Here is a 23,275-nt window from a genome sequence, read left to right on the forward strand (position 1 = left end):
GTGTCACCGGCCTGTGACAAGGAAGCACCTCGCCTACAGGTGGAAGGGCCCCCACCCCTGGTGAAGCCCAGGCCCCCACCCCAGGCTCCTTCAGTCGCCGTACCTGGCGCAGGGTGGGGGGCTTTGCCTGGGACAGACTCGCCACCGGCCAGTGTACACAGTGTTTAATTGGGGACCCCGCCACTCACGGGGGGCACCGTGGGCTCACACTGACCTTCGTGGTAGGGTCATGCGTTCTCTGTCTCTCAGTCCCCATGGCGAGCCGCTCCCCACAGCAGCAGTGTGCGCAGGAAGGGGCTCCTGGATAACAGTCCCAGGACTGCTGCAGGTGGAGCCTGATCCTGGTGCTGATGGAAACCGGGGATGCAGTTTTCTTTTGTGTCTTGTCTTTTTTCAGAAAAAGGGAACTGCAAACTCTCCTGAAGTTGCAGCTGTCCCTGCCTGGTGTCTACTCACTTGGCACTGGGGCAGGTGCTCTGACCACTTGCAGGGCCCTGGGGGCAGGGAGGCTGTGAGTCTCCTGGCTGCCTGCAGTGGGTCATGGAGGCTGGAGGTCGCAGGAGTGGGATCGGTGCTTCTTCACTTACGCAGGCCTGTGGGGGTGAGGCAAGGGGTGGATGGAGGTCAGAGAACCCCTGAGGAGCAGCTCCCAGCCAGGGGAGGAAGGCTCGGGCAGTCAGCGGTCAGTGGGGGCTGCTGTGCCCTCTTCCCCTGGGGAGCTTGAAATGCAATTGGGACAAAATCCAAGAAGAGGAGAGCTTCCTGGCCTTTGGCAAAGGGGTCGGGGGTGAGGGGCTGGGCTTCTGGAAGGCCCGGCCCAGGCCTCAGGCTCCTTGCCAGGCAGGCCAGGCCTTGCTCCTGCAGAGCTGGCTCTGGCCGCTCTGCGGGGTGCAGGCAGGGGCCAGGGCGTGGAGCTCAGCGCTCACCCTGGGTCATTCTGGCCCTCAGCCTCCATAGCTGGAGGGAAAGCCCCAGAGGCCTGCCCAGCCTGGCAGGCCTTTCAAAGTGGGCCCTGGACGTCAACTGTCATGTACCCTGCCCAGCACGTGGGCCTGCGTGAGGCTGCTCCCGTCACAGGAGCTGGATGCCCTCTACCTCTGATGGCCCTTGGCCATGATGGGCCTTCACTTCCAGGGTAGATGGTCTGGGGTCCCCAAGAGGGCCAGGGTCCCCAGGGGATGGCTGCAGGTGTGGCCCTGAAAGGCAGGCTGGTCTCTGAGGGCCTGGGCAGGACAGAGGAGGCACAGCTCTACCGAGAGAAGGACCACAGCCGCCTCTTCTGAGCCCAAATTTCAGGATTGTGTGTGGGGCAGGACTGGTGGCAAAAGCTGCTCCGGAGCAGCCCAGGCCCAGGGTGTGTGGGGCTGTGGATGCTGCTCTCCAGGAGGGAAGAAGTCTGCTCCTCCAAAGACAGCAAACTGACACCCCAACTTGCCCACCACAGTGAGACCCCTGGAGAATTTCCATGTCCCCTCCTGGGAGGTGGCCTTTTGGTGCCCCATCAGCCCCCTGGCACAAAACCTGCTTAGACGCAACTCCGCAGACCTGCTGGCTCAGAGTTCCAGGGAGTGGGGGCCAAACTCCAGGGGCTCTGTGCCCCCATACCCTGCCCAGAGCCAGCAAGGAGCAGATCTCTGAAAAGTGGGGGATGGATGGATGGATGGATGGATGGATGGAGGATGGACAGACAGACAGACAGATGGATGCCTGGTGAGGCTTCCCCACAGAGAGGAACTTCATGGCTGTGCTAACCCAACTGGCCAGGCCCAGCCGGGGGCAGGCCCTGCCGGCCATACTTACAAGTAAGCCTGCTTGAACAAGAGGCTGGAAGGCTTTTCATGGACATGGTAGAGAGGAAATGGATCAAATCCACCAATGAAATCAACTGAAAGAAATTGAGATCCAAATAAAACAAAACCCAGACAATGGAAAAGATGACAGAATGGAGAACACGCCCACCACAGACCCTCCTGCACTGATGGGGGGACCGGATGAGCCTGGGGAAGGATGGACACAGGGCACAGGGATGCAGTGATGGGAGGACGGGGCAAGCTGAGGGGCCCCTGGGAGGATGGATACTGGGCACAGTGATGGGGGGACAGGGGCGAGCCAGGGGGAGGGTGGACAGTGATGCAGTGATGGGGGGACAGGGGCCAGCCGCGGGGAGGGTGGATACTGGGCACAGTGATGGGGGGACAGTGGGCACAGTGATGGGGGGACAGGGGTGAGCCAGGGGAGGGTGGACAGTGGGCACAGTGATGGGGGGACAGGGGCGAGCCACGGGGAGGGTGGACAGTGGGTACAGTGATGGGGGGACAGGGGCGAGTCGTGGGAGGGTGGACAGTGGGCACAGTGATGGGGGGACAGGGGCGAGTCGTGGGAGGGTGGACAGTGGGCACAGTGATGGGGGGGCAGGGGCGAGTCGTGGGAGGGTGGACAGTGGGCACAGTGATGGGGGGACAGGGGCGAGTCGTGGGAGGGTGGACAGTGGGCACAGTGATGGGGGGACAGGGGCGAGTCGTGGGAGGGTGGACAGTGGGCACAGTGATGGGGGGACAGGGGCGAGTCGTGGGAGGGTGGACAGTGGGCACAGTGATGGGGGGGCAGGGGCGAGTCGTGGGAGGGTGGACAGTGGGCACAGTGATGGGGGGACAGGGGCGAGTCGTGGGAGGGTGGACAGTGGGCACAGTGATGGGGGGACAGGGGCGAGTCGTGGGAGGGTGGACAGTGGGCACAGTGATGGGGGGACAGGGGCGAGTCGTGGGAGGGTGGACAGTGGGCACAGTGATGGGGGGACAGAGGCGAGTCGTGGGAGGGTGGACAGTGGCACAGTGATGGGGGGACAGGGGCGAGTCGTGGGGAGGGTGGACAGTGGGCACAGTGATGGGGGGACAGGGGCGAGTCGTGGGAGGGTGGACAGTGGGTACAGTGATGGGGGGACAGGGGCGAGCCGGGGGGAGGGTGGACAGTGGGCACAGTGATGGGGGGACAGAGGCGAGTCGTGGGAGGGTGGACAGTGGGCACAGGGATGCAGTGATGGGAGGACAAAGGTGAGCTGGGAGCCCCAGGGGAGGGCAGACACCGCCCAGACCTGGAGACAGCTCTCTTTGGATGATAAATAGTGTGAGCGGCTTCCAGGTGAAAGGTTTCAGTGGACACTCTCAGCAGGGGGATGTGGTCTGGGGAAACCGAGCAGGGACGTGACAGCCAATCCTCGGAGCCTGTTGAGGGGCTGCGCCAGGCCTGCCAGGCTCTCCTGGTCATTGCCCCCATCATGTTCACAAACGTCAATCGCCTGCCCTTGAAGCTGTGTCTGCACCAGTAGTGAGCGGCACAGGCTTGCCGGGCAAAGCCGGTGCGTCTCTGACTCCAGGGCTGGCTCCCCTCCCAAAACGCCTCCGTGTAATCGACACACGAGCTCTGTTTTGTGTCCTCCCAGCCAGCTGTGGTCTGAGTGATGATTTGGCGGTCGCGCAGCACAAGGGCTGAGGGGGCTGGCGGCTGGTCCTTGAGTGAGCCTGGTCTCTGAAGGACACATGGACCACCCAGCCCATGGCCACCTGACTCCTGGGAACAGAGGCTCTCAATTCTGATTCCAACTCCAGAGAAGGTTCTGTCCACAGAAGCTGTGCGCCCCCGGGTGTGCCCAGCCCCTGCCCACCCTGGCTCTGCTCTTCTCTTTGGGGTCTTCCCATGAGACCATGTCGGAGCTGGGGCACGTCGGGGCCAGCGAGGGCACCTAAGTGTTGATGCTGCTGATCAGAGGAAAGTCAAAAGGGGCTTCCACGTGGAGGAAAAGTGAGAAGCTGCTCAGATGGGCCCAAGCCAGTCCTGAGGGCTGGTGGGATACCCAGGGCCAGCAGGCCCAGCTCTCAGTGCAAGGAGGGGAGCGGTCTGTTCCTCTGCAGGCCTGAGGACTCAGCCTTCCACCTGCAGCAGCTGTGGGGGTGATGGGGGGGGGCTGGCCCCCCAGCACAGAAGCCCTTGGACCTGGGGGGCTAGGGGGTAAGCTGACCCTTGGTACCCACAGCCCAGGACCCCTCCTCATCTCTTCTTAGGGGGCTGGGCCCCAATGGGCATGGGGGCCCATCTAAGAGGTGAGGTCTCAGGCTGAAGCCACAACAGGCAGGAGCAAATGAAGCCTCCCCCTCTGTGGCCAGCCCTCTGCTTCCCTCTCCCTCCCCCACTGCCTGGCGGGGCCTGGCCAGGTCACTACCAGGCTCCTGTGGGAGGCTGGCGGCCGCACACTTACAGCTATCTTCCTCCTCGGTGAAAATGCTGATCATATAGCAGGCACAGACAAAGCCCACGAGCTGAAAGACACGGAGAGGCCAGGGTGAGGACGCCAGGCAATCTCCAGGAGCATCACTGTGGGACGTGGGACAGAGGCCCCTAACCACGAGGCCACAGCCTCTCCTGGGCCTCAGTTTCCTCTTCTGTAAAAGAACAAGGAGAGCTGATCTGCCCGGCCTCTTTAGCTCTGAAGTTCCAGATTGCATCACTTGTGGGCGAGGGGGCGACGTAAGTGAAGGCGTCAAGGGGGTGAGGACTGGCCAAGGGACAAGTCAGTCAGGAAGATGACCAAGCCCCTGCTTTAACAGGGGAATGGAATGCAGAGAGACACCCTCGGAGACAGGCGACCACAGCCTGGATGGAGCCCCAGGCTGACCCCCTACCCCCTCAGTTGTGGCCAGTCATCCCCCGGGCCTCTGGTCTTAAGCAGCCAACCACGAGGTTTCTCCTCCTTGGGGAGGGAGCCATCTACACGCAGCCACAGCTGGAGAGGTTCGAGCCAGCCAAGCTGCATGGTTCGGAAGAAAGTGCAGGAGAGATGGACTAAGGTCGCAGCTCAGGGGGTAATTCTGGGCAGAGTGGACGGGGCTGCTGCCCTGCGGGACCTGGGCAGAGGCTCCTCAGCCAGGCTCATGAGGATGCTCAGACTTCAGGGGAAAGAGGGCAGGCCCACATTAAAGCCCACACACATGCCCATGCTGGGGCACCAGGGCCACTGTGAGAGAAAGGGCTCCAGCTGAGATGGGGTGGGGCTGGCGCTGCCCACTGCCCGTCCCCTCTACACTCACAAGACCCGGGCGATACTAATGGTGGGCTGAGTTACTCTCAAGCGTAGCGTTTACCGCCATCAAAACTGCATCCTCCTTAAAGAGAATGAATGGGACCTGCCCTGACGCAGCTGGGCTGAGAGACGACGCGCACAGTGGCCCTGGAGCCGAGCTGCTCCTTTTAACATGACAGCAAAATGCATCTTGATGCCACAGGGGCAGCTCCTGGGGTTCCCAGGGAAGCCCACAGCCCTGAGTGCTCGCAGGGCCCCTGGAGGGGCTGCCCCACCCCAGCTCATCTAGGAGGCTCTGCAGAGGAAGCAAATTCAGCCTCTTCCACAGAAGCTGGAAGCCTGAGAGGCAGCCCAGAACTGCAAGGTCATGCCCTCCGGCCTCTGAGTCCAGACCTGCACCCTCTGGGGCATCACCACTTGTTCCTGGAGCACCTCCCATACCAAGCATGGTCTGGGCCGCCAGGACGTAGCACAGAGTGAGGTTCCACTGGTGGTGGGTCGGAGGAGCTCCACCTGCCCCCATAGACCCTCCCTCCACATTCTTGACCTTGCACAGTGTGGACAGTGTCCACAGGCTCCCATGCCCTCCAACTTGGGTTAGCCAAGGGGAGCCCAGCAGGAGATGGGAGGGAGGAGGAGAAGCAGGGCAGCATCCCCCAGCCCCTTCTCTGCAGGGCTGCCTCCCAGCACGGAGCAGGGACGGGGGAAAGGGGGGCCGCAGCTCCACAGAACTCTGCCCGGGTATCCTAACTCCTCCCTTCAGGCCAGGCTGGCAACACCGCTGTGGCTATGCACCCCTGGGGAGTGGGGTACCCAATGTGGTCCCAACAGGGCACCCACACTTAGAACAGCCCCTTCACCAGCCCCCGGGAGTTAGCCTAATCTGAGTGCACCACCTCTGTCTTGCTGGGACCATGACTGGTCAGGGAATAAACAAAGATTTCATAGGGGCTCCTGCTGTGGAGGAACTATGGCAGGTCTTCTGGGAGAGGGCAGGGAGTGGGGGGGTCTCTCTGTGAGGCAACCCAGGAAGGGGTGAGAAACACCGGCAAGGGGAGGCAGCCGGTGGCACGGTTTCTGGAGCAAGGGGCCAAGGGAAGGAAAGAGCTTCCAGCATCATTCCCAGGCCTGACTAGGCCGCCATCAGCAGTGGTGAGGCCTCAGGGGGGTTACTTAACCTGGAACGGGCTCAAGAGTCCGCTTGACACCATGATGCACATCAAAGGAGTAGAGAGACCACATGGGGACGGCACTGGCACAGAGGAGAGCAGGAAAAGCTCAGGCTCTGTGCCCCTTGCTCGGGAAGCCCGGGTCCTTCAGGGCGGCAGGCCAGGGACTCCTCCGTGCCCACTTGGGCAGCCCTGCCTCCTCGCTATTGAAACAAACTTAAAAAGCCTTCCCAAAGGCTTCTCCTGTCCCCACTCTCTGGCTCCCCCCCAAACCACACACACACACACACACACACACACACACACACACACACACGCACGCGCAGGAGTCGAGCCCGGGAGCTGGCCGTGGTGCTGAAACGCCTCCGCAGCCCTCCTCTTCCTCAGGCGGGGTCCTGGGGGAGGACACCCCACGCCCACACCTCTGCCTTCCCACCGCCCCTCCTGGCCATCCTCCGGGTTCCCACCCAGATCCTCCACGAAGCTCTCCAGACGTCCCCAGGGCCTGCAGTCGCTGCTCCCCCAGCACCAGCCATACTGCCTCCTCTGGCTGGCCGTCTCCTGGCCACCCGACTGCACAGGGATGGCCAAGGGTCTGCTTCTCCTAGACACTCCAAGCAAACAGCAGAGGGGTGGCTCCCAGCAAGGCAAAGGAGCAGGGCTGACTGGTCTTTAGAAACCTACATTTCCTTAGAGAAATCCCACCCCTGTCGTGAAGGAGAAAAGCAAAGGAGAGGCCCCTCTTGTCTATCCCATCGACGTGCAGAACTCTCCCCCTCCAGCAGTGGCCCCACCAGCAGCACATCACAGATGCCCCCCGAGAATCTCCATTTGTCCGTCTCCAGTTTGCTTTCTGTCATCTCTCCACAAATTCCGTAAGAGACTTCAGAAGCTTGGTGTATCCTGGGCAAGTGGGTCCTTTCTCCTTTCAAGGAATACACCTGGGTTCTCACGTGGTTTCAGGTAACCTGGGCCCTCACTTTGCCTCAGTGAGGGAGCTGTGGAGGGAAAGAGAGGGTGCCAGCACCAGAGGGAAGGGCAGCACCCCAAATGCCCCCAAGTCTGGGTTGCTGTAGGAAAATCAACAAGAGCAGGAGAGGAGGGCACCCTGGAAGTTTGCCAGGCCACCTGAACTGTCACAGTTTCTCACCAGGGATGTCCCTAGATTTGGAATTCAGTTTCCGCCGTCAGCTGCTGACTGCAGAATCTCCATCCTCTAAGCCCAATATCCACCTGGACATGTTGGTGTTGACCACTGAGAGCACCAGGAGAGGCAGGAGCCTCTGGACCTGGCCAGTTCCCTCCAGTGGCCACACCAGACAAGACCAAGCACAGCACACATCCTCGTGGTGCCTGCGAAACCACTGCCAAACTGAGCACTTTCTGCCCCTACCTGCTTTTCCCGTCGAGTCCTCCCACCCACACTTTGAGGAAGGTACTGTTACCTTCCCACTTTACAGAAGAGGAAGCTGAGGCACAGAGAGGTTGAGTGGCTCACTGAGGGAGCACAGTGGGAAAGTGGCATCACTGGGACCCACGTCCTCATTGCTGTCCAGGGCTGGAGAACCCATGGCCAGGCTGCACCTGGTTGTGTGATGCCAGCCTCCCCTGGGCACAGGCTCCAAAGTCCCCTGCAAGGCTGCTCCTTGCTGAGAGGCCTTAGGTTCTGTGGGCTTTCTGCGACCGCAGGGGCTCAGGGACAGTGGTGCAGGTGGGCAGGACACAAGGAGATGGCCCCCCTGGACAATCGTGTCAGGAAACGTATGCCGCTTGTCCTCCAGGGCCACCAAAGCCCACAGTGGGGCCTCCCACTGGCCTGACTTGGCCCATCACCGTTCACCATGCAAGCATGACAGGCAGCTTCAGAAAGGGCCTGGATCACCCCTGTGGGGACAGTGTTTTGCCACTTCAGTCCTCCAGGGGCTGGAACCCACACGTAGAATCTTGATGGTTGTTCAGCTGCTGCTGTGGGTTGAATTGTGTCCTCAGATATATGTCCATGTCTTGAACCCCAGAACGGATGAATGTGACCTCACTGGAAACAAGGTCTTTGTAGATGTGATGGAATTAAGACAAGGCCATACTGGACTAGGGTGGATCCTAAGTCCAATGACTGGTGTAATTCAAGGAAAAGGAGACAGAAATTTGACATAGAAATACACACAAAGGAGACAGCCATCAGGACACAGAGGCAGAGATCTGGGTGAGACATCTACATGTAGACGACGCCAACAGCTGCCAGCAGCATCAGGAGCATGGGGGGGCCTGGGATAAATCCTTGCTCAGAGCCCCAGAAGGAACCAGCCCTGGGACACATTGATTTTGGACTTCTGGCCTCCAGAACTGAGAGAATAAACTTCTGTTGTTGCAAGCCACCCCATGGGGTTCTTTGTTACAGTGGCCCTGGGAGACTTATTCGGTTGTAAAGCCAGAATTCTGCCTGGGCTGGCTCAGGGCACACCAAGACGCTCCTTGCTCATGCAGCCCTGCCACACATGGGGCAGTAGTCACCCTGCTCAGAGAGGAGCCCGGCGTGGGGATCTCCAGCCCAAAGGGCACCTCTCCCCACATAGAACAAAGCCCCTCGGTGTGGCCAGGGCAAGGCCCTGTGGCTGCCCTTTGGAAATGCTTGATGACTCCATCTTTCCTCATGGACCTCCAGGCTGTCAGGACCACCTCTGAGTTCACAGAGTTTCTTCGTGGTCAATCCACAATCTCCGACCTCTGACCCACTGCTCGAATCCAGACACGTCTCCTGACACTTGGGTCCCCTGATAAGGCACACCCCTGGAAGGACGAACTCCCTGCGAGACCCCCAGCTGAAAGGCAGCCCAGGGTAGGACATCCTCCCTGTAGCAGGCTCCACCCCTGGCGAGTGACATCACGACACACTCCAGACTGCCATGGACCATGAAAGTCTGGTGACAAAACTCAGCCCTGCTGCTGGACCTGGGGTGGCCTGCTCAGGTCGACGCCTGGGGAACGGACACACATTCAGTCTGGGCCCCGGAGCAGGCTCTGCGGGACGCAGCTGGAGGCTTTCAGAGCAAGGAGGTGTCTGGAGATTTGTGAGATGAGGGTTTCCCCTGGTGCCAGCTTTGAGGGGATCTGGGGAGGGAGGCATGCTTCAACCACACCCCATCACGAGGGGCCCAGGTGTCTTTCTGGAACAAGGAGGCCACGCACCCATGGTCAAGGCCACCCTGGGCTCTGCTGACCAGGCAGTGGTGTGTCCCAGACCAGCCAAGCCCCAGAGAGGGTGTGGTAAAGGTGCCCCCCACCTCCTGTCTCTGAACGAGGCTTGTGCCCACACTCCCGCCGCAGCCTCATCCAGATTCTAGCTCCTTGCAGCTGGCTGTGTGGTCTTAGGTCAAACCTCCACATTCCCCTTCTTAAAGTGGGGCCACAATTCCTCCCCTCCCTGGGGGAGATGATGGAAAGAAAGAGCGGCAGCCAAGAGCTCTGGGTCTCCCTAGAACTCAAATCCAGGGACCCTGGGCCTTGGCAAAAGATGGGAATCTCGGCCTGTCTGTGTTGACAGAACAGTGAGAGGAGCCTCTGCTCCTGCAGAAGCCCCCCAGCCACCCCCCTGGCCCTGCCCCCACGTTCATGCCCTGTGCAGTGATCCCTACACTGAGCAGGGCTGGCCTGCATGGACACTGAGACTGCAGCAATGATGGAGTGTGACGTCCAAGGCCAGGTCAAAGGGCACTGCAGTTGACTCTCCCTCCCTCTTGGATGGCCGCCCTGGGGGACCAGCCACCATGTTGAGAGGATGCCCACACAGCCCTGAAGGGGGTTCACGTGGTAAGAAACTAAGGCCTCCCGCCGAGGGCCACCGAGCCCTAGTGTGGCCTTCAGACGACCGGAGCCTCAGCCAACGTCCTGACTGCAGCCTCATGAACCATCTTGAGCCAGGACCCACCATTTAAGCCACTCCCAGATTCCTGACCTCGGAAACTGAGACAAAGCTGTATTGTTTCAAGCCACGACATTTTGGGAAACTTTGTTACACAGCAGTAGACAGCTGCTACAGCTACCAACCAGCTCCATGGCCTTGAGCACGTCCCCCTCACTGTGCTTTGGTTTCCTCATTGACACGTTGGGGGCACGAGGGAGGTAACGAGAGGACAAGTGAGATCAATCATGCCATGTGTGGACACAGTGTCCCCCACACAGGGCCCAGGTTTGAAGCTAACTCTGTCTAGGTCGCAGAAGGGAAACTGAGGCTTGGAGAGGTGACCAGTTTATTGCTAAAGTCACCCAGGCTGCCACCCTAGTCCCCAGGAAAGTCACCCTCCATGGCCCAGCAGGGGTGAGGTGTCAGGCATTCACTCAGCCCCGGAGCCCTGCAGACCCTTGTGCCCACTCCCAGCCCCTTATGTTAAATCGCTCCTCTTCTCTGAGGCTGCAGATAAAATACAGAATGCCCAGTTAAATCTGAGATTCAGATACCTGGCAGATCATCTTAGTCTAAGTATGTCCTGACGTGGCACGGAACACACTCACACTTGTCGCATATCTCAAACTCAAGTTTGACTGGGCGTCTGCACCCTGCTCTCGACACACAGGAGCAGAAAGGCTGCATGCAGGCCAGACTCGACTCCGCCTCCCTCTGCAGGTCCCTCTGCCTCCCAGGAGGTCAGGGGGAAGCTCTCGAGGTTCCTCCCCTGGCCCCACTTCCCCAGGGATAGGAGGGGACGGCAGGAGCCTTCATCTGGATCCCCCCTCATAGAGGGCCCCACTGTCCCCAGCCAGGCCCACAGCATCACAAGAACCTTCCAGCTCTGTCCCCTCGTTTCATCCTCACGTGGACCCTGGGGTTGGAGCTGATCCTTGGCCTATCTCACAGAGTGGGACACTGAGGCTCAGGTGGCCCAGGCCACACAGGTGAGGGTGGCAGTGTGATTCCTTACCTCTCGGTCAGGGATGGGGGTGAAGATGGGCATCCTGCCCAGGCAGAGGACAGCGGGTCCCGCCGCGTGCAGGAAAGGCCTGAGACCTGGTCCCCCAGCATGTTAAGCACCCCCGACACCCCCATCACCCCTCCCCCACACTCACCGCCACCAGGATCTGCAGGGCGCTGTGCAGGGCCTCCACGTAGCCGTGCTCCAGGGCGCAGCCATCACCCGGCACCGGGGCCTGGCTGTCTAGGAGCCCCAGGCTGGCCGCCGGCTCCTCACGCACACAGCCCAGGCCATGCTCACGCCACCAGGAGTGGTGGTGGGAGAGGTTGAAGGTCAGGAGCTCACTGTCCTGGGGGTGAGGGGTGGGACCAGGTTAGAACCAGAGACGCTGCCAGCCCCCACCCAGCGCAGCCCAACGTGGGCTCCCTGGGAAGGGTGAGGGGTGACCTGCCCTCCCGCCTCCCCTGCCCCCGGCCTCCTGGGCTCCAGCCTCCTGGGCTCCAGCTGTGGGGGGCAGGGGCACCAAGGCCCTCCCAGCTGCTCCCCTACAGCGAAGGCCTCGCTCTGCTTGTGCTGGGCCCTCGTCTCACACCCCTCCTCTAGGAAGGCCTCCTTGCCCTAGGTCAGACCCCTAGGGAGTGCTCTCAAGGTACCCTGGGCCCCCCTTCACGTCTCACCAACACTGCCATTTTAGTCGTGTTTGAACTGATGTCTGTCTCCCCCGCTGCTGCCCCAGATGTGGCCCCACAAAGCAGGGTCCAGTCTGCCCCACCACCCACACGTGCCAGGCACCTGGGTCAAACCCCACCCCAACTCCTGGCTCTTAAGACCTATCTCTGAGCTTCGTGCAAGGATGAAACAAAACACTATGCCCAAAGTGCCCCAAACCGTGCAGCTCAGACAGAATTTCTTCAGCAAGGACACTCCCAGAGGAACGCGGCTTGGATGTGGTCCCAACCCCTCCCTGCCGGAGGGGCCAGCGGACTTCACTGGCATTTGGAAGAGCAGAGTGGCCCAGAGGACAGGGCAGGAAGGCAGCGTCTGCTCTGCCTGGCTGGCGCAGGGCCCCCTTGCTGGCATTCCCACCTGCACACCTCTGCTAGGGCTGGTCTCTCTGCTCCCTGGCTCCCCGCCCTGCCTCTCCTTCCAGGCGCTGACCAGGCTCTGAAGCGCCCTCCTCCAAGAAGCCTTCCCTGGTGCATCTCATGCCCCCGGCTAGAGGCCGCTTGTCCGCCAATGCCCACAGCCCCTCATCCATCCATCAGTTCACTGGCCTTTCCCCAAACATTTACAGAGTCACTACTGTGGGCCGGCACTGCTTTGGATGTCAAGGACCGAGCCATGAGCAGACCCAGCCCCTACCTCCGTGGAGTGAACAAGCAAACGTGTCCAGTTCCCAAGGTGGCCCGACCACAACTCCCTCCGTTGTGTGAAACCCTCAACTTTACTCACCTTCGAGAGGCCCCCCACTTCCAGGTAGAAGCAGATGATGAAAACGTTCCAGGTGACCCAGATGGCCGCCCACACAGCATACTAGGGAGAGGAGACAGCGGGGCAGGGAAGGTGAGCCCAGCTCTTTGCGGGGAGGGGCCCAACCCGCTTCTGCCCGGTGCCCTCAGGAGACTTGAGCGAGGCCTCTGCGGGGGCTCTGCCCCGAGGCTGCGCCCGGGACACTCCATTCGGAGGGTGACTTCCCTCAGCCCACTGGGACAGGTCTCAGCCAGGGAGCTTCCCGCGCCGTGCCAAGAGGGTGACCAGGCTCCCGCTCCCGTGGCAGGAATGCCCGGGAGATGGGCCCACGGGCACAGCCAGCCTCAGGGCACACTTTACTTGCTCACTGCCCCAGCCAGAGATGCCTGTGGCTCGTCCAAGGTGGGCAAATGGTGAGCAAGAGCATGAGTGGCCTGAACTCCCAAGTGCCCCCAAAAACCACCCCAGAAGAATGCCCCGTGCGCTGCCCGCGGGGAGCAGAGGCCTGCAGCAGTGCCTGCTCTGTGGGTCCCGCTGGCACACAGCCACACTCGGTATCACCAGTGCTCGGGCTTATCTGGGCCATGGCAGAGCTGAGCGCCTCCTGCAGAGACTAGCCCAAAGGCCTGAAACATCCACTTCCCGGCCCCCTGCAGGAAAACTTGCCACAAACCCCAGTCTAGACCAGCTGTTTCAATCAGCACTGAATGAAAGTGCTACTCTGATCAGAGCAGAACTTTCTGCTCCTTGTTTGAGCATCTCCAGAGGCAGGACGGCTGCGTGCAGGGGCACGGGCCAGGGCATGTTGGAGTCAATCATGGCTTGGGCCCCTGGGCACGGGCTCTGTGCCTCAGTTTCCCAAAAGCATCCCCGAAGCCACAATTTCCAGCTGAGAATTCTAAGTGCCCGGGTTGTGGAAAGGTTGGAGCTTGGAAGTCTGGGAAGACGATGTGGGGCTGAAATCCTGGCCTTTCTGGGGTGTTCTGGTGGTTTTTAGCACAACGTGCTGCTGGAGGCCCCCTTGTTGGTCATCCCAGCTAGCGCACCTGTGGGAGGGGGACTGGAGCACAGTGGACTCACCACCACAACGTAGCGAGGCCGGTACTGGATAGTGCCGAAGAGCCCCAGGATGACCACGACGATGTGGATGAAGGTGGCCAGGATGGGTGCCCACTGGTAGCCCAGGAAGTCGAACACCTGCCGCTCCAGGGCGGTGACCTAGGAGCAGGGCTGTGAGGGGCGGACACCTGCCGCTCCAGGGCGGTGACCTAGGAGCAGGGGGGTGAGGGGCGGACACCTGCTGCTCCAGGGCGGCGGTGACCTAGGATCAGGGGGGTGAGGGGCAGTGGAACCCAGAGGGAGGCCCAGGCCCACCTCTCCTGCCTCATCACCCCACTGAGGGCCACTGAGGTCTCGGCTCTTCCAGTAAAAGTGTGCAGTGAGTCCGACGAGTCCTGAAACCTCCCCATGGGGTGTTCCTTCTGTCCTGAAGGGCCCTCTTTGAGTAAGCACCCCCGTCCTCAGTTTCCTCATCTGGAGAATGGGAACATGGGGCTGCTGTGACTCACGGGGTTCTAAGGCCAACAGCAGGAACAGGGCAGGAAGCTCGAGCTGAGACACGCAGCTCTCGGGGTGGTGGGGGCGAGGGTGCTCCCCACTTCCAGGGCATTCTCACCCGCCAGCTCTGCAGGCACCAGCCCAGCAGGTGCAGCCAACAGGACCAATGGAAGGGAGTCAGACATCTGGGAACTTGATGTTTCATCCTCAAGGGAGATGGACTGGCTCTGGGCACAGTCCTGGCTCCAGAGAGCACTCAGTTGTTCATTCATTCATTCGTTCATTCATTCATGCCATCTGCGGGCCAGCCCATCACATGTGCTGGTGTTGACAACGCACCAGGAGAAAATACAGCCAGATCTGTGGCATCCCACCTTCCTGTCCATGCTCAGGACAAGGAAGGCGCGTCCTGCGAGGGCTGGAAGGGGCTGCCACATCCTGAAAGGACAGCCGCAGAGAAGGGACAGCATCCTAGCGGCCCCGTGGATGCCCTCCACAATTTCCCTGCAGGCCCACTGTGTGCCCAGGGCTCCTGGCGCTGGGAGAGCTGTGGACGCGGAAGAGCTTTCCTGACCCAGAGGGATGGCTGGTGTGCGGCCTGGGGGGGTGTCCGCTGAGCCCTGGCTGGGGGAAGGCTCTGAAAGGCGAGGAGAGAGCAAAGCCCTCCAAGCAGGCACCCACCTGGCCACTAGAGGGAGAAACGATGGTCTTCTCACAGCCAGTGGCCAGGTCGCTGCACAGCCCTCCCAGCACTGGAAGGGCTGAAACCATAGGGGGCAGAGCAGGGGCAGAGCAGGGAGGGTGGGATCAGGGGACCAGGGCAGCTGTCATCTCCTACAGGGACCCCCGGTACTGTGATTGCGGATGGAGCCTGGCAGCCTGGGCCTCCGTGGATTTCCCCGTGGTCACCAGGCCTGCTGGCCACAGATGCCCCGACCTCGCCCAGAGCATTTGGCCCTCACCCCACCCAGGCTCCACTCCCCGGCAGCCTGGAGCCCTCGAGGGACAGACCAGCCCCCAGAACAGCTGCTGTGGGTGCATCCTGGGCACTGCCTGGCCACTGTGCATGGCCCCAAGGTGGGGGCAGCTATTTCCAGGAGGTCGGGGCAGGGGGACATTCCAAGCATGTCCTGCAGGGGGCTGGGGTCTGCCCTAGGAGACAGCTGGGAGTGGGGAGTGGGGAGCAGGGCTGGCCCACAAGCGTGGCACTCTGAGCCACTTTCCCTCTTGTCACAGCGTGTCCCACCCCCAGGTCTGCCATGGGTTTTTCCAGGCGAGTCTCCTGAGGCCGGCGACTTTGGCCAGGCAGCGATAGGCTTGTCCTCTCCAGTGACCAAGGAGAACCAGGGCCAGCGACCCCCTTTGTCTCCCAGTGTGCCCTCCACGACCAGCGAGAGTGCCAGGTCCTGCTGTTTGCTCCACGATGAACAAACTCTGTTACCGGCAGCCGTCTGAAACACTCCGCAGAGAAAGGGGCAAGTTCTGGAGCGATGCGCAGCACCGTGGTTGTTACTGGGACGGCCTGGGTCAGCTGTCTGAGCCCCCGGCAGGCAGCTGGGACCCTGGGCATGGCCCATCCATTACAGGAATCCTCCCCTGCTCCCTCCAGGCTGAGGCAGATAGTGTGGGGCTGCAGCCTCCCTGACCACAGGCCCTGTGTCCTTCGTCGCCAAGGTCCTGAACCGTGGGGGGCATCCCTGGGGGAGGGGGCGTTCTTGCTTGGTGGCCTTTCAAGAAGGGGGCAGAGGTCGGAGGGCGCTAACAGGCCAGGAATGGGGACAGGGGTCTGGTTCAGTGCCATGGACACACAGTGGGACACACAGAGACCCAGCTGCCCATGAGACAGCTGTGTCCTCACCAGCCAGACTTTGCCTTCACGGCGCCACCACTGTGGCTGTGTGCTCACCGCTGGTCTGTCTGTCTGTCCCTCTCTGACAATGTCCGCAAGCCCCTGCCTCGGGGAGCACTCCAGCCCCCTTCCTCGTCCCCAGAGCCCATCCGGGAGAGGCTGGGGTCCACCTCTGTCCAGCTTTCCAGGTCTGAAGATCCCACTTGTCCTGGGCTTGCTGCCCCTCGCTCTTAGAAGGTCCCCCCCAGGACCTCCAGGTCAGTTTGGGGCAGCCAGTCCTGTCCTTGGAGGCCAGCTGCACAGCTACCACCCTCCCCTGGCTGTGGGGAACTCTGGACACTCCTGACTGCTTGACCTCTGCCCGACCTTCACCCCTAGGGCCCAGTGCCTGGCACACAGTAGGTGTTCCACAAACACAAGTGCAACAAACAGAAACTGCTCCAGAAGCTGGACAGCAGGGTGCCAGGGCCCCTTGGGGATTCCCCGGTGCCCCCGTCGGGCAGCGGCCACGTCAGGGCAAGCCTGAGACAGGGCTCAGGTGCACATTGTGGGTTACGAGCCCCTGCTCATCCGACGTCCCACCACGAAAAATAACCCTTAATTGCAACCCTGACAAACACCCCCTACGTGCAAGGAGAGCCCCTAGATTGCATACTGGGGAGGCTGGAGGGGCTCCTAACCGGAGACCCTTCACGTCTGTTCTCACAGTCCCCGCTGGCCAGTGGCTCGGTGGACAGAGAGCTGCCCTGAGACCTTGGCCAGCTGTTTACACAGAGAAAGGGAGAGACCGTGAGCAACCCTCTGGGTGAGCAGATATGCTCCGGCCAAGGCGAGAGTTCTGGCCACAAGAGCTGGATTAACCAAGACGGGTCTGAGCCTGGGGGCAATGGGGGGTGCCCCAGCTAGCCGTGGCTGCGTAAGAAGCTACCACAAACCTTGGGGCTTTTAACAACATCTGTGTATTATCCCATGACCCCTGCAGGTCAGGGGTCCAGGCAGAGCTTAGCTGACTCCTCTGCTCGGATTCTCACCAGACTGAGATCAAGGGGTCAGCAGGACCAAGGTCTCAGTGGAGTCTCCTGATGGCGAGAAGGCCCGAGCTCACCACACGGGCTGCAATGGGCGTTTGGAGTGATGAAGCCCCAGGACAGCTCCTCTGATGAGGCCTCCACACGCCCCTCCCCGCATGCTGTCCTGCTCCCACGTTGTGCCCCGCGCCACAAGGGGGACCACAGAGTTGCTGTGACACCAGGAAGGCGCAGCCGGGGGCTTGGTGGGCAGTCCCCTCACCATCTGCTCCTCATAAAGCAACAGTTCTATTTGGAGAGAAAACCCAACATCTCCCCCAGAAGGTCTGACCCCACGCCCACTGGGAAAGACCCTCCCTCACTCCTCTTCCTGTCAGAGACCCCTCCATGCTGGAGTCTGGACCCGCGTTCCTAGGTCCCACCCTGAGTCCTTGGCATCTGGGCTTCAGTTCAAGGCTGGGTCAGAGGGACAGAGAAGCTCCCCAGGACCCCCGCACAGGCCGGGCCAGTGGCACGTGCCCACCTGGAGGGCCACCTCTGCCTTGATGAGACTCAGATCAGCCCCACATCGAGGGAGTGTCAGGATCGGTGAGCACTCTGGACCGTCACAGCTTGAAAATGAAGGATCTCAGCGCAGAACCGTGGATGTCACCGAGAACTACACACAGAACGGAGCGAACATGCCACTGACATCTCCCACAGGAACTCCTACTGACACTTCACCCTGAAGGGTCCTGGGGAGCTGCCTTGCCATCACCTCAAACACGGGGAATAAAAGGAAGCGTCGGGCCCAGAGGTCTTTCTCCTTCTGCCGTCTGAACCATGAGGGGAGGGGATGATGCTGCTGCAGAAGAATTACAGCTCAGAGGCTGAACAAGAACTAAAGAATCATCCCAGGCAAGGACCCCACGGGGAGGGGCACCAGAACCCCTGCAGGCAGGACCCCACGGGCAGGGGCACCAGAACCCCTGCAGGCAGGACGCCCGCAGCGGCTGCAGATCACAGCCCAGATGCAGACCTTGCTGCAGCTGGATTCAGTTTCAGGGGATGAGGACAAGCAGAAATTAAGCCCCCTCCCTAGTCTGCCTTTGGCTGTGGCCAAGAAGCCTGTTCCCCACAGGATGGGGCGCCAGCAGCCTCCCAGGCCTTTGGGGACATGGTTCCCTCACCCTGTGCCCTTGAGACAAAGTTTGAGCCCCTCACACGGGGCGGGGGTCAGACCTCCCAGGCCTCTCACTGCCATCGCACCAGGTGGGGGCAAAGCTCTGGGAGAGTGGGAGAGGAGGAGGGGAGCGGGAGGGAGGGAGGAGCCCAAGCATGAAGGGCCTACACTGTGGTGGGCAGTCCGGGGGCTAGCAAGAAGAGAAATGCACATCCACATGCACAAACACACACACATGCACACGCGCCGTCCTCATGGGCAGAGCTAGCCAACAGCATCTGTTCTAGACACAGAATGAAATTATGCTCTGAGCCCCAGACTTCCCCTGGGTGCCCAGAAGACCCTCACCAACCGGTAGGGATGCCTGTCCTGCCTAAGCCCTGAGCGCTATGCACAGAGGTGGTGGCGGAGTGAGGACAGCCCCCAAGACCCCTCTTCACCCGCTGCCTCGCATCATCTGCCACTAGGCACTGCCCTGTGAGGCCCAGGCTCAGGGTTCAGACTGGACGTGTGTCCTTGATAAGGGATCTCTAAGGCTGAGGGGGGCTTCCACCCTCCGCTCCCAGAAGAGACCCTGCAGCCCGGGCAGAGTGGCCACCATGGCACAGTGGCGTGGGGGGGGGGGGGGCGTCTTTTTCATTTCTAAGCCATGGCACTGAAAGGCTCAGTGCTCTGTGGTCCTGTGGCCACAGTCAGGAGGCCAGAGGGGATGAGCGATTTAGCTCCGGTGGCAGCTGCCCCACACGTCTCACTGAGCTCTGGCTCCCCTCTCGTCACTGTGCTGGGGCACAGCCTGGGAAACCGCAGCAGCACACGCTGGCTGGCCCCGCTGGCTCCCAGTAGACAAAGTTCACGCTATTCTTTGGGGAGAAAGCTCCCAGAAGAGATGCTAGGGCCTTCATCCCATGGCTTGGTAACAGAAAGCTCTCATGCTTGTCAAAAAGAGAAAAGAAAAGCCACAGGACTCCCCCCATGCTTCCTCCTCGGCTCCCCACCCCGCACGCAGTGACCAGAGCCGCAGGTGGTGTCAGACCTCTTCCTGCTCTGCTGCCCCTCCACCCGGCCGAGAGGGACGGGTGGACAGCCAGGACAAAAGCCTTTCCAAACTCCCTGCTGCACTTCAGCCGCAGCCTGGCCAGCTGCCCGGGGACAGTCCCGGCCCTCGGGCTCGTGTGGCTGAGACTGAGAGTTTTCGAGGAGCCCTCTGTCCAGGGAAACCCTGCTGCCCTCAAGTGAAGATAACACTTCCCTCTTGGCTGCAGCCAAGTCCTAGGGGCCTGCAGGGGCACCCATCTGTGCACTGTCCACCACAGAGGCTAAACCGTCTGACCCCCGAGCCGGGAGGCCACACCCCTCACCCAGCACATTTATTTCTCCTGCCCCGAGTTCCAGCCCATCTGACAACTGCGAGTGCATCCCACACACCAAACTCAACACATCGAAACCAAAGCCATGGCACCCCAAAAGCAGCTCTGCTTCCTGAGGCCCAGACACCACCGCCAGCTGCCAGTCGCCACACTGCAAACCTCTCCGTCAGCCCGGGCTCCTCGCTGTCCTTCACCCCATCATCCCTTCCTCCCCTTTCTGCTTCCCAACTCCACCCCTGGGAGCCTCCTAAGGGATTCCTACTAGTGGGGGAGCCTCCCGCTGAAGATAGTGACACCACTGCTCCAAAGCTTGCAATAGCTCCCTATTGCCAGTGGAGCAGTCCTGGGGCCTCACAGCCTTTTGTGGGGCCCAGGGCTATCTCTCAGCCTTATCTGTCCAGCACAAACCCTGCAGACCACCCACCTCCCTCCAAGCTCCCCATCACCCATGCCCCTCACGCTTCAGCAGCACCGAGCGCCCCACAGGGAAGCTCTGGCAGTTCCTTCCCCCCGCAGGTGGGACACGCCAGCCCGTGTATCCTGGTCCCCTGCCAGCTCGGCCAGAAGCCCTGCCCCAGGTGGAGGACAGGACACGGACCCTGCACAGCCATGGGCTCAGGAGGACTTTCTACCTAACACTCCTTTGAGGCACCCTTCTTCTTCTCTGGGCCCTCTGGCTTCCCGAGGAGAAAGCACCCTGCCCAGCTGAGCCCAGAAGCACACCCAGTGTAGCATCAGCATAGCAGCATTTCCTTTTTAAGACCAGAGACCCAGGGGCCCATCATCATCTCCCCCCCCCCCCAGCCCACTGGAGACATTTGTTTAGCCCCCTCCCCCAGAACAGCAGGTCCTGGGATGGGGGAAGACCTGGGGTCCCTGGAGCTCTATCCAAGGGCAGAATGGAAAGTTGGCCAAGGGATGCCCAAGTTCTCTGATAAAGCTCTGCATCCAGGGGGCCCAGCTAATCCCCCCACAAAAGATGCGAAGTGCAGCCCTGGGCACGTGCCCCACCCCCTTCTCCAACCTCCCTCTGGCTCCCCATCTTTCCAGGCCCGGGTGAATAAGGAGGGACCACCTCCTCCAGCTAGGGAGGCAACAGGGGCGGGCAGGGCCGGGCTCACACACCCCAACACACACACTCATTCCCAAACTTACAACCACAAGGGGCTGTCAGGTCTCAGAAACGAACTCCGCGGCTCACTCGGCCCCTGGTGCTGGCTTCGGAAAGGGAGCACACACTCTCACACGTTCTGTGCGCCTACACTCGGGGCCACCCACGCCTTGCGACACGGGTGGACACCGCGCGCAGCAGCGCCCCTTCCAGACGGCGCCGTGCCCACGGGACTTGTTGAGCGCGGGCCAGGCTCCCCCCGCCCCCAGGGACGCCCCGAGCCCGAGGCTGCGAGAGCAGGGTCCACGCGTCCCGCCCGAAGGCTTTTGTTCCGCGCGGGCCCCTTGCAGCCGCTCCCCGGCATCTGTCCTCGCAGCTCAGGAGCCCCCGGTCGGCCCCGGCGCGCGCGCGCACGGAGGGGCCGTCGCTCACAAGGCGCTGGCTCCGCACGCCCCCCGGGGCGAGGGCGAACTTCGGCCACAGAAGGCCCCGGGTCTCAGACGTCCCCTGCCGGGAATCCCCGGGCGCAAACCCAGCGGGCAGGGCTGGGGGCGCGGGACAGCGCCCGGATTCCTCAGTGTGCGGGGACCGCGGGGCCCGAGGAGGCGTCGCCACTCACCAGCTGGAAAGTACAGAGGAAGATGAGCGTGCAGCGGCCGGAGCAGCAGCCCATGGTGTCGGCGCAGCCCGCGGGCGCCGCCTCTGCGGGTCTGAACGCGGAGCCGCCTGCGCCCTGGGCGCATAGAGCCTTGTCCCGCCGCCCCCGGCCCCGCCCGGCAGCCCCAGGCGGGTCCACCGCCCTCGCCCCGCCCCGCAGCCCCGAGTCCCCTGGCCCAGCTCCGCCCACTCCGAGTAGCAGCTGCGCCGCGTCTCTCTCCCCGCCCCCCACACGCTGCCTCTGGGGGCTTCCCGCCAGCTGGGGTTGGAGCGTGGGACCCCTTCTTAAAGGGGCGATGGTGTGGCTTCTCAGGCGGCTTGGAGCAGCAAGGGGCCACACCGGTGGCCCCAGGACAGTCCCCAAACTGCTTTGATCCCTCCCCATACAGTCCAGGATAACCAACCACAGCTCCCTTCCCCCGGGGAAAACCTCCTGCCAGGCACCATTGTGCCTGCCCCTGGCCTTAGGTGTGCCACCCCCCCCCCCCCCCCAGCCCCCATCAACCTCCTTCCTATGGGGCCGGGTGCACACCAGGTTCCCAAGGCATTCTGGACCCAGGTCAAGAGCTCAGAGGCCTCCCTCCGGGGGATGAGGACCCAGGGGTAGGAGGAGAGGCCAGCTAGCCTACCAGGAGCCCACCTGCCGAAGAATGTGGGGTTACCTGCAGGCCAGTTGTGCTCTGACTGTGACAGGGCCAGGGCAGGGTCAGGCTGGGGGACCCTGGGGAGACCCTGAGGTTGCAGGCAGCCTGGAGGCATGGGTTGTGCTGTGCTGGAGGGAACTTGGGGAGGCCCCGCTGTGCAAAGGTGGGGAGGTGGGACTGAGCAAGGTGTGGGGCAGATGGCAGAGGGGAGGCAGGTGAGGTGAGGCCCAGAGGCTTTGCACACGGGCTGAACTGGACTCCATCCCACTGGTCATAGCGGGCCACTGGGGTTCTAGAGTAGAGTGAGCCATGATCACACTTGCCCTTGATCAGGAAGTGGATCTCGTGCTGGGAGACAGGAGATGGTCATGGTCAGGGCCTGGAAAAGGGCAGGACCTGAACAAAGGGGTGCATGGGAGTCGGGGGAGGAGGGTCCACGCCAGGTGACAACACAGGCAGCACTTCTGCTTCTGGCACAGTCCAGCCCGTGGCACTTCCACCTGGGGCTTTTGCTCTTGGTTCTAGCAGTCCAGGGCCAGAGGGTCCCACCCCACTGTGATGGCAGTGACAGTGATGGGAACGGCCTTCCGTGGCTGAACAGCACCACCAGGCAAGGGGCACTTGCAGAGGGCTCACTGGACATCCACTCCTTGGAGCTCCGGCCACCCTGTTATCACCAGCCCCCTTCACAGAGGAGGGAGCTGAGGTCAGTTTCCCACAGCGACCTCATTCCTGACCCCACTCATGTGATTTTACAAACTACCAAGAGTTTTTGCCTACTTGACGTTGGTTGACTGTCCCACAGTCCCTCGAAGTGGTCAGGGCAAAGGTTATCAGTCCATTTAGCAGAAGAGCAAGGTCAAGTTCTCCTAAGGTCTTCAGTGAACTTGGGAGGAAGCCACCCCAGACCCCTAAGCCAGGCTCTATTGGGGACCGCAGCTCCCAGACCCCAGCCAGCAAGAAAGGTTTGGCGAGTGAGGGGGTCCTCAGCCTGTTTGCTGATGGGAGCAAGGGAGGGAGCATGCAGTGTAGGGCATAGAGGGGGCCCTGGAGACCACTCAGGACAGCCTTGGGGGCGCTGGGCTAGGGGAGCAGAGGGGGCCTCTAAGCCCCTGAGTGTGAGGTCCAGTTCCTGATGGTGACTCAGCAGGCCTGGGGTGGGGGCTGTGGGGCTCTACAGAGACAAGGCCTCACGTGGGAAGCTTGGGCTCACTGCCCAACGTCTTGACCTTCTTTGCAAGTCTTGACCTTCAGAACGGGCTGAATGAAGATGGTGGAAC

General features: G+C 61.6%; 1 protein-coding gene across 1 annotated transcript; it reads right to left on the reverse strand.

Annotated features, from left to right (window-relative positions):
• Positions 1 to 153: 153 nt before the first annotated feature.
• Positions 154 to 21,464, reverse strand: NKAIN4 (sodium/potassium transporting ATPase interacting 4). The gene is made up of 6 exons (XM_070588815.1): positions 21,314 to 21,464; positions 13,701 to 13,838; positions 12,603 to 12,683; positions 11,305 to 11,499; positions 4,253 to 4,313; positions 154 to 593 (listed from the first exon to the last, which is right to left on the reverse strand). The coding sequence occupies exons 1-6, from the start codon at positions 21,365 to 21,367 to the stop codon at positions 580 to 582; spliced, it is 543 nt and encodes a 180-aa protein (XP_070444916.1). The 5' UTR covers positions 21,368 to 21,464; the 3' UTR covers positions 154 to 579.
• Between the last annotated feature and the right edge of the window lie 1,811 nt (positions 21,465 to 23,275).

The sequence above is a fragment of the Equus przewalskii genome, chromosome 21 (assembly GCF_037783145.1).
Source record: "Equus przewalskii isolate Varuska chromosome 21, EquPr2, whole genome shotgun sequence".
Taxonomy (NCBI): Eukaryota; Metazoa; Chordata; class Mammalia; order Perissodactyla; family Equidae; genus Equus; species Equus przewalskii.

Coding starts and splice junctions, on each gene's coding strand:
- NKAIN4 (XM_070588815.1), bottom strand. CDS start 21,367: ATGGGCTGCTGCTCCGGCCGCTGCACGCTCATCTTCCTCTGTACTTTC. Junction 13,839..21,313: donor TCCTCTGTACTTTCCAGCTG/GTGAGTGGCGAC, acceptor CCCTGCTCCTAG/GTCACCGCCCTGGAGCGGCA. Junction 11,500..12,602: donor AAGTGGGGGGCCTCTCGAAG/GTGAGTAAAGTT, acceptor CCTCACCCCCAG/GACAGTGAGCTCCTGACCTT.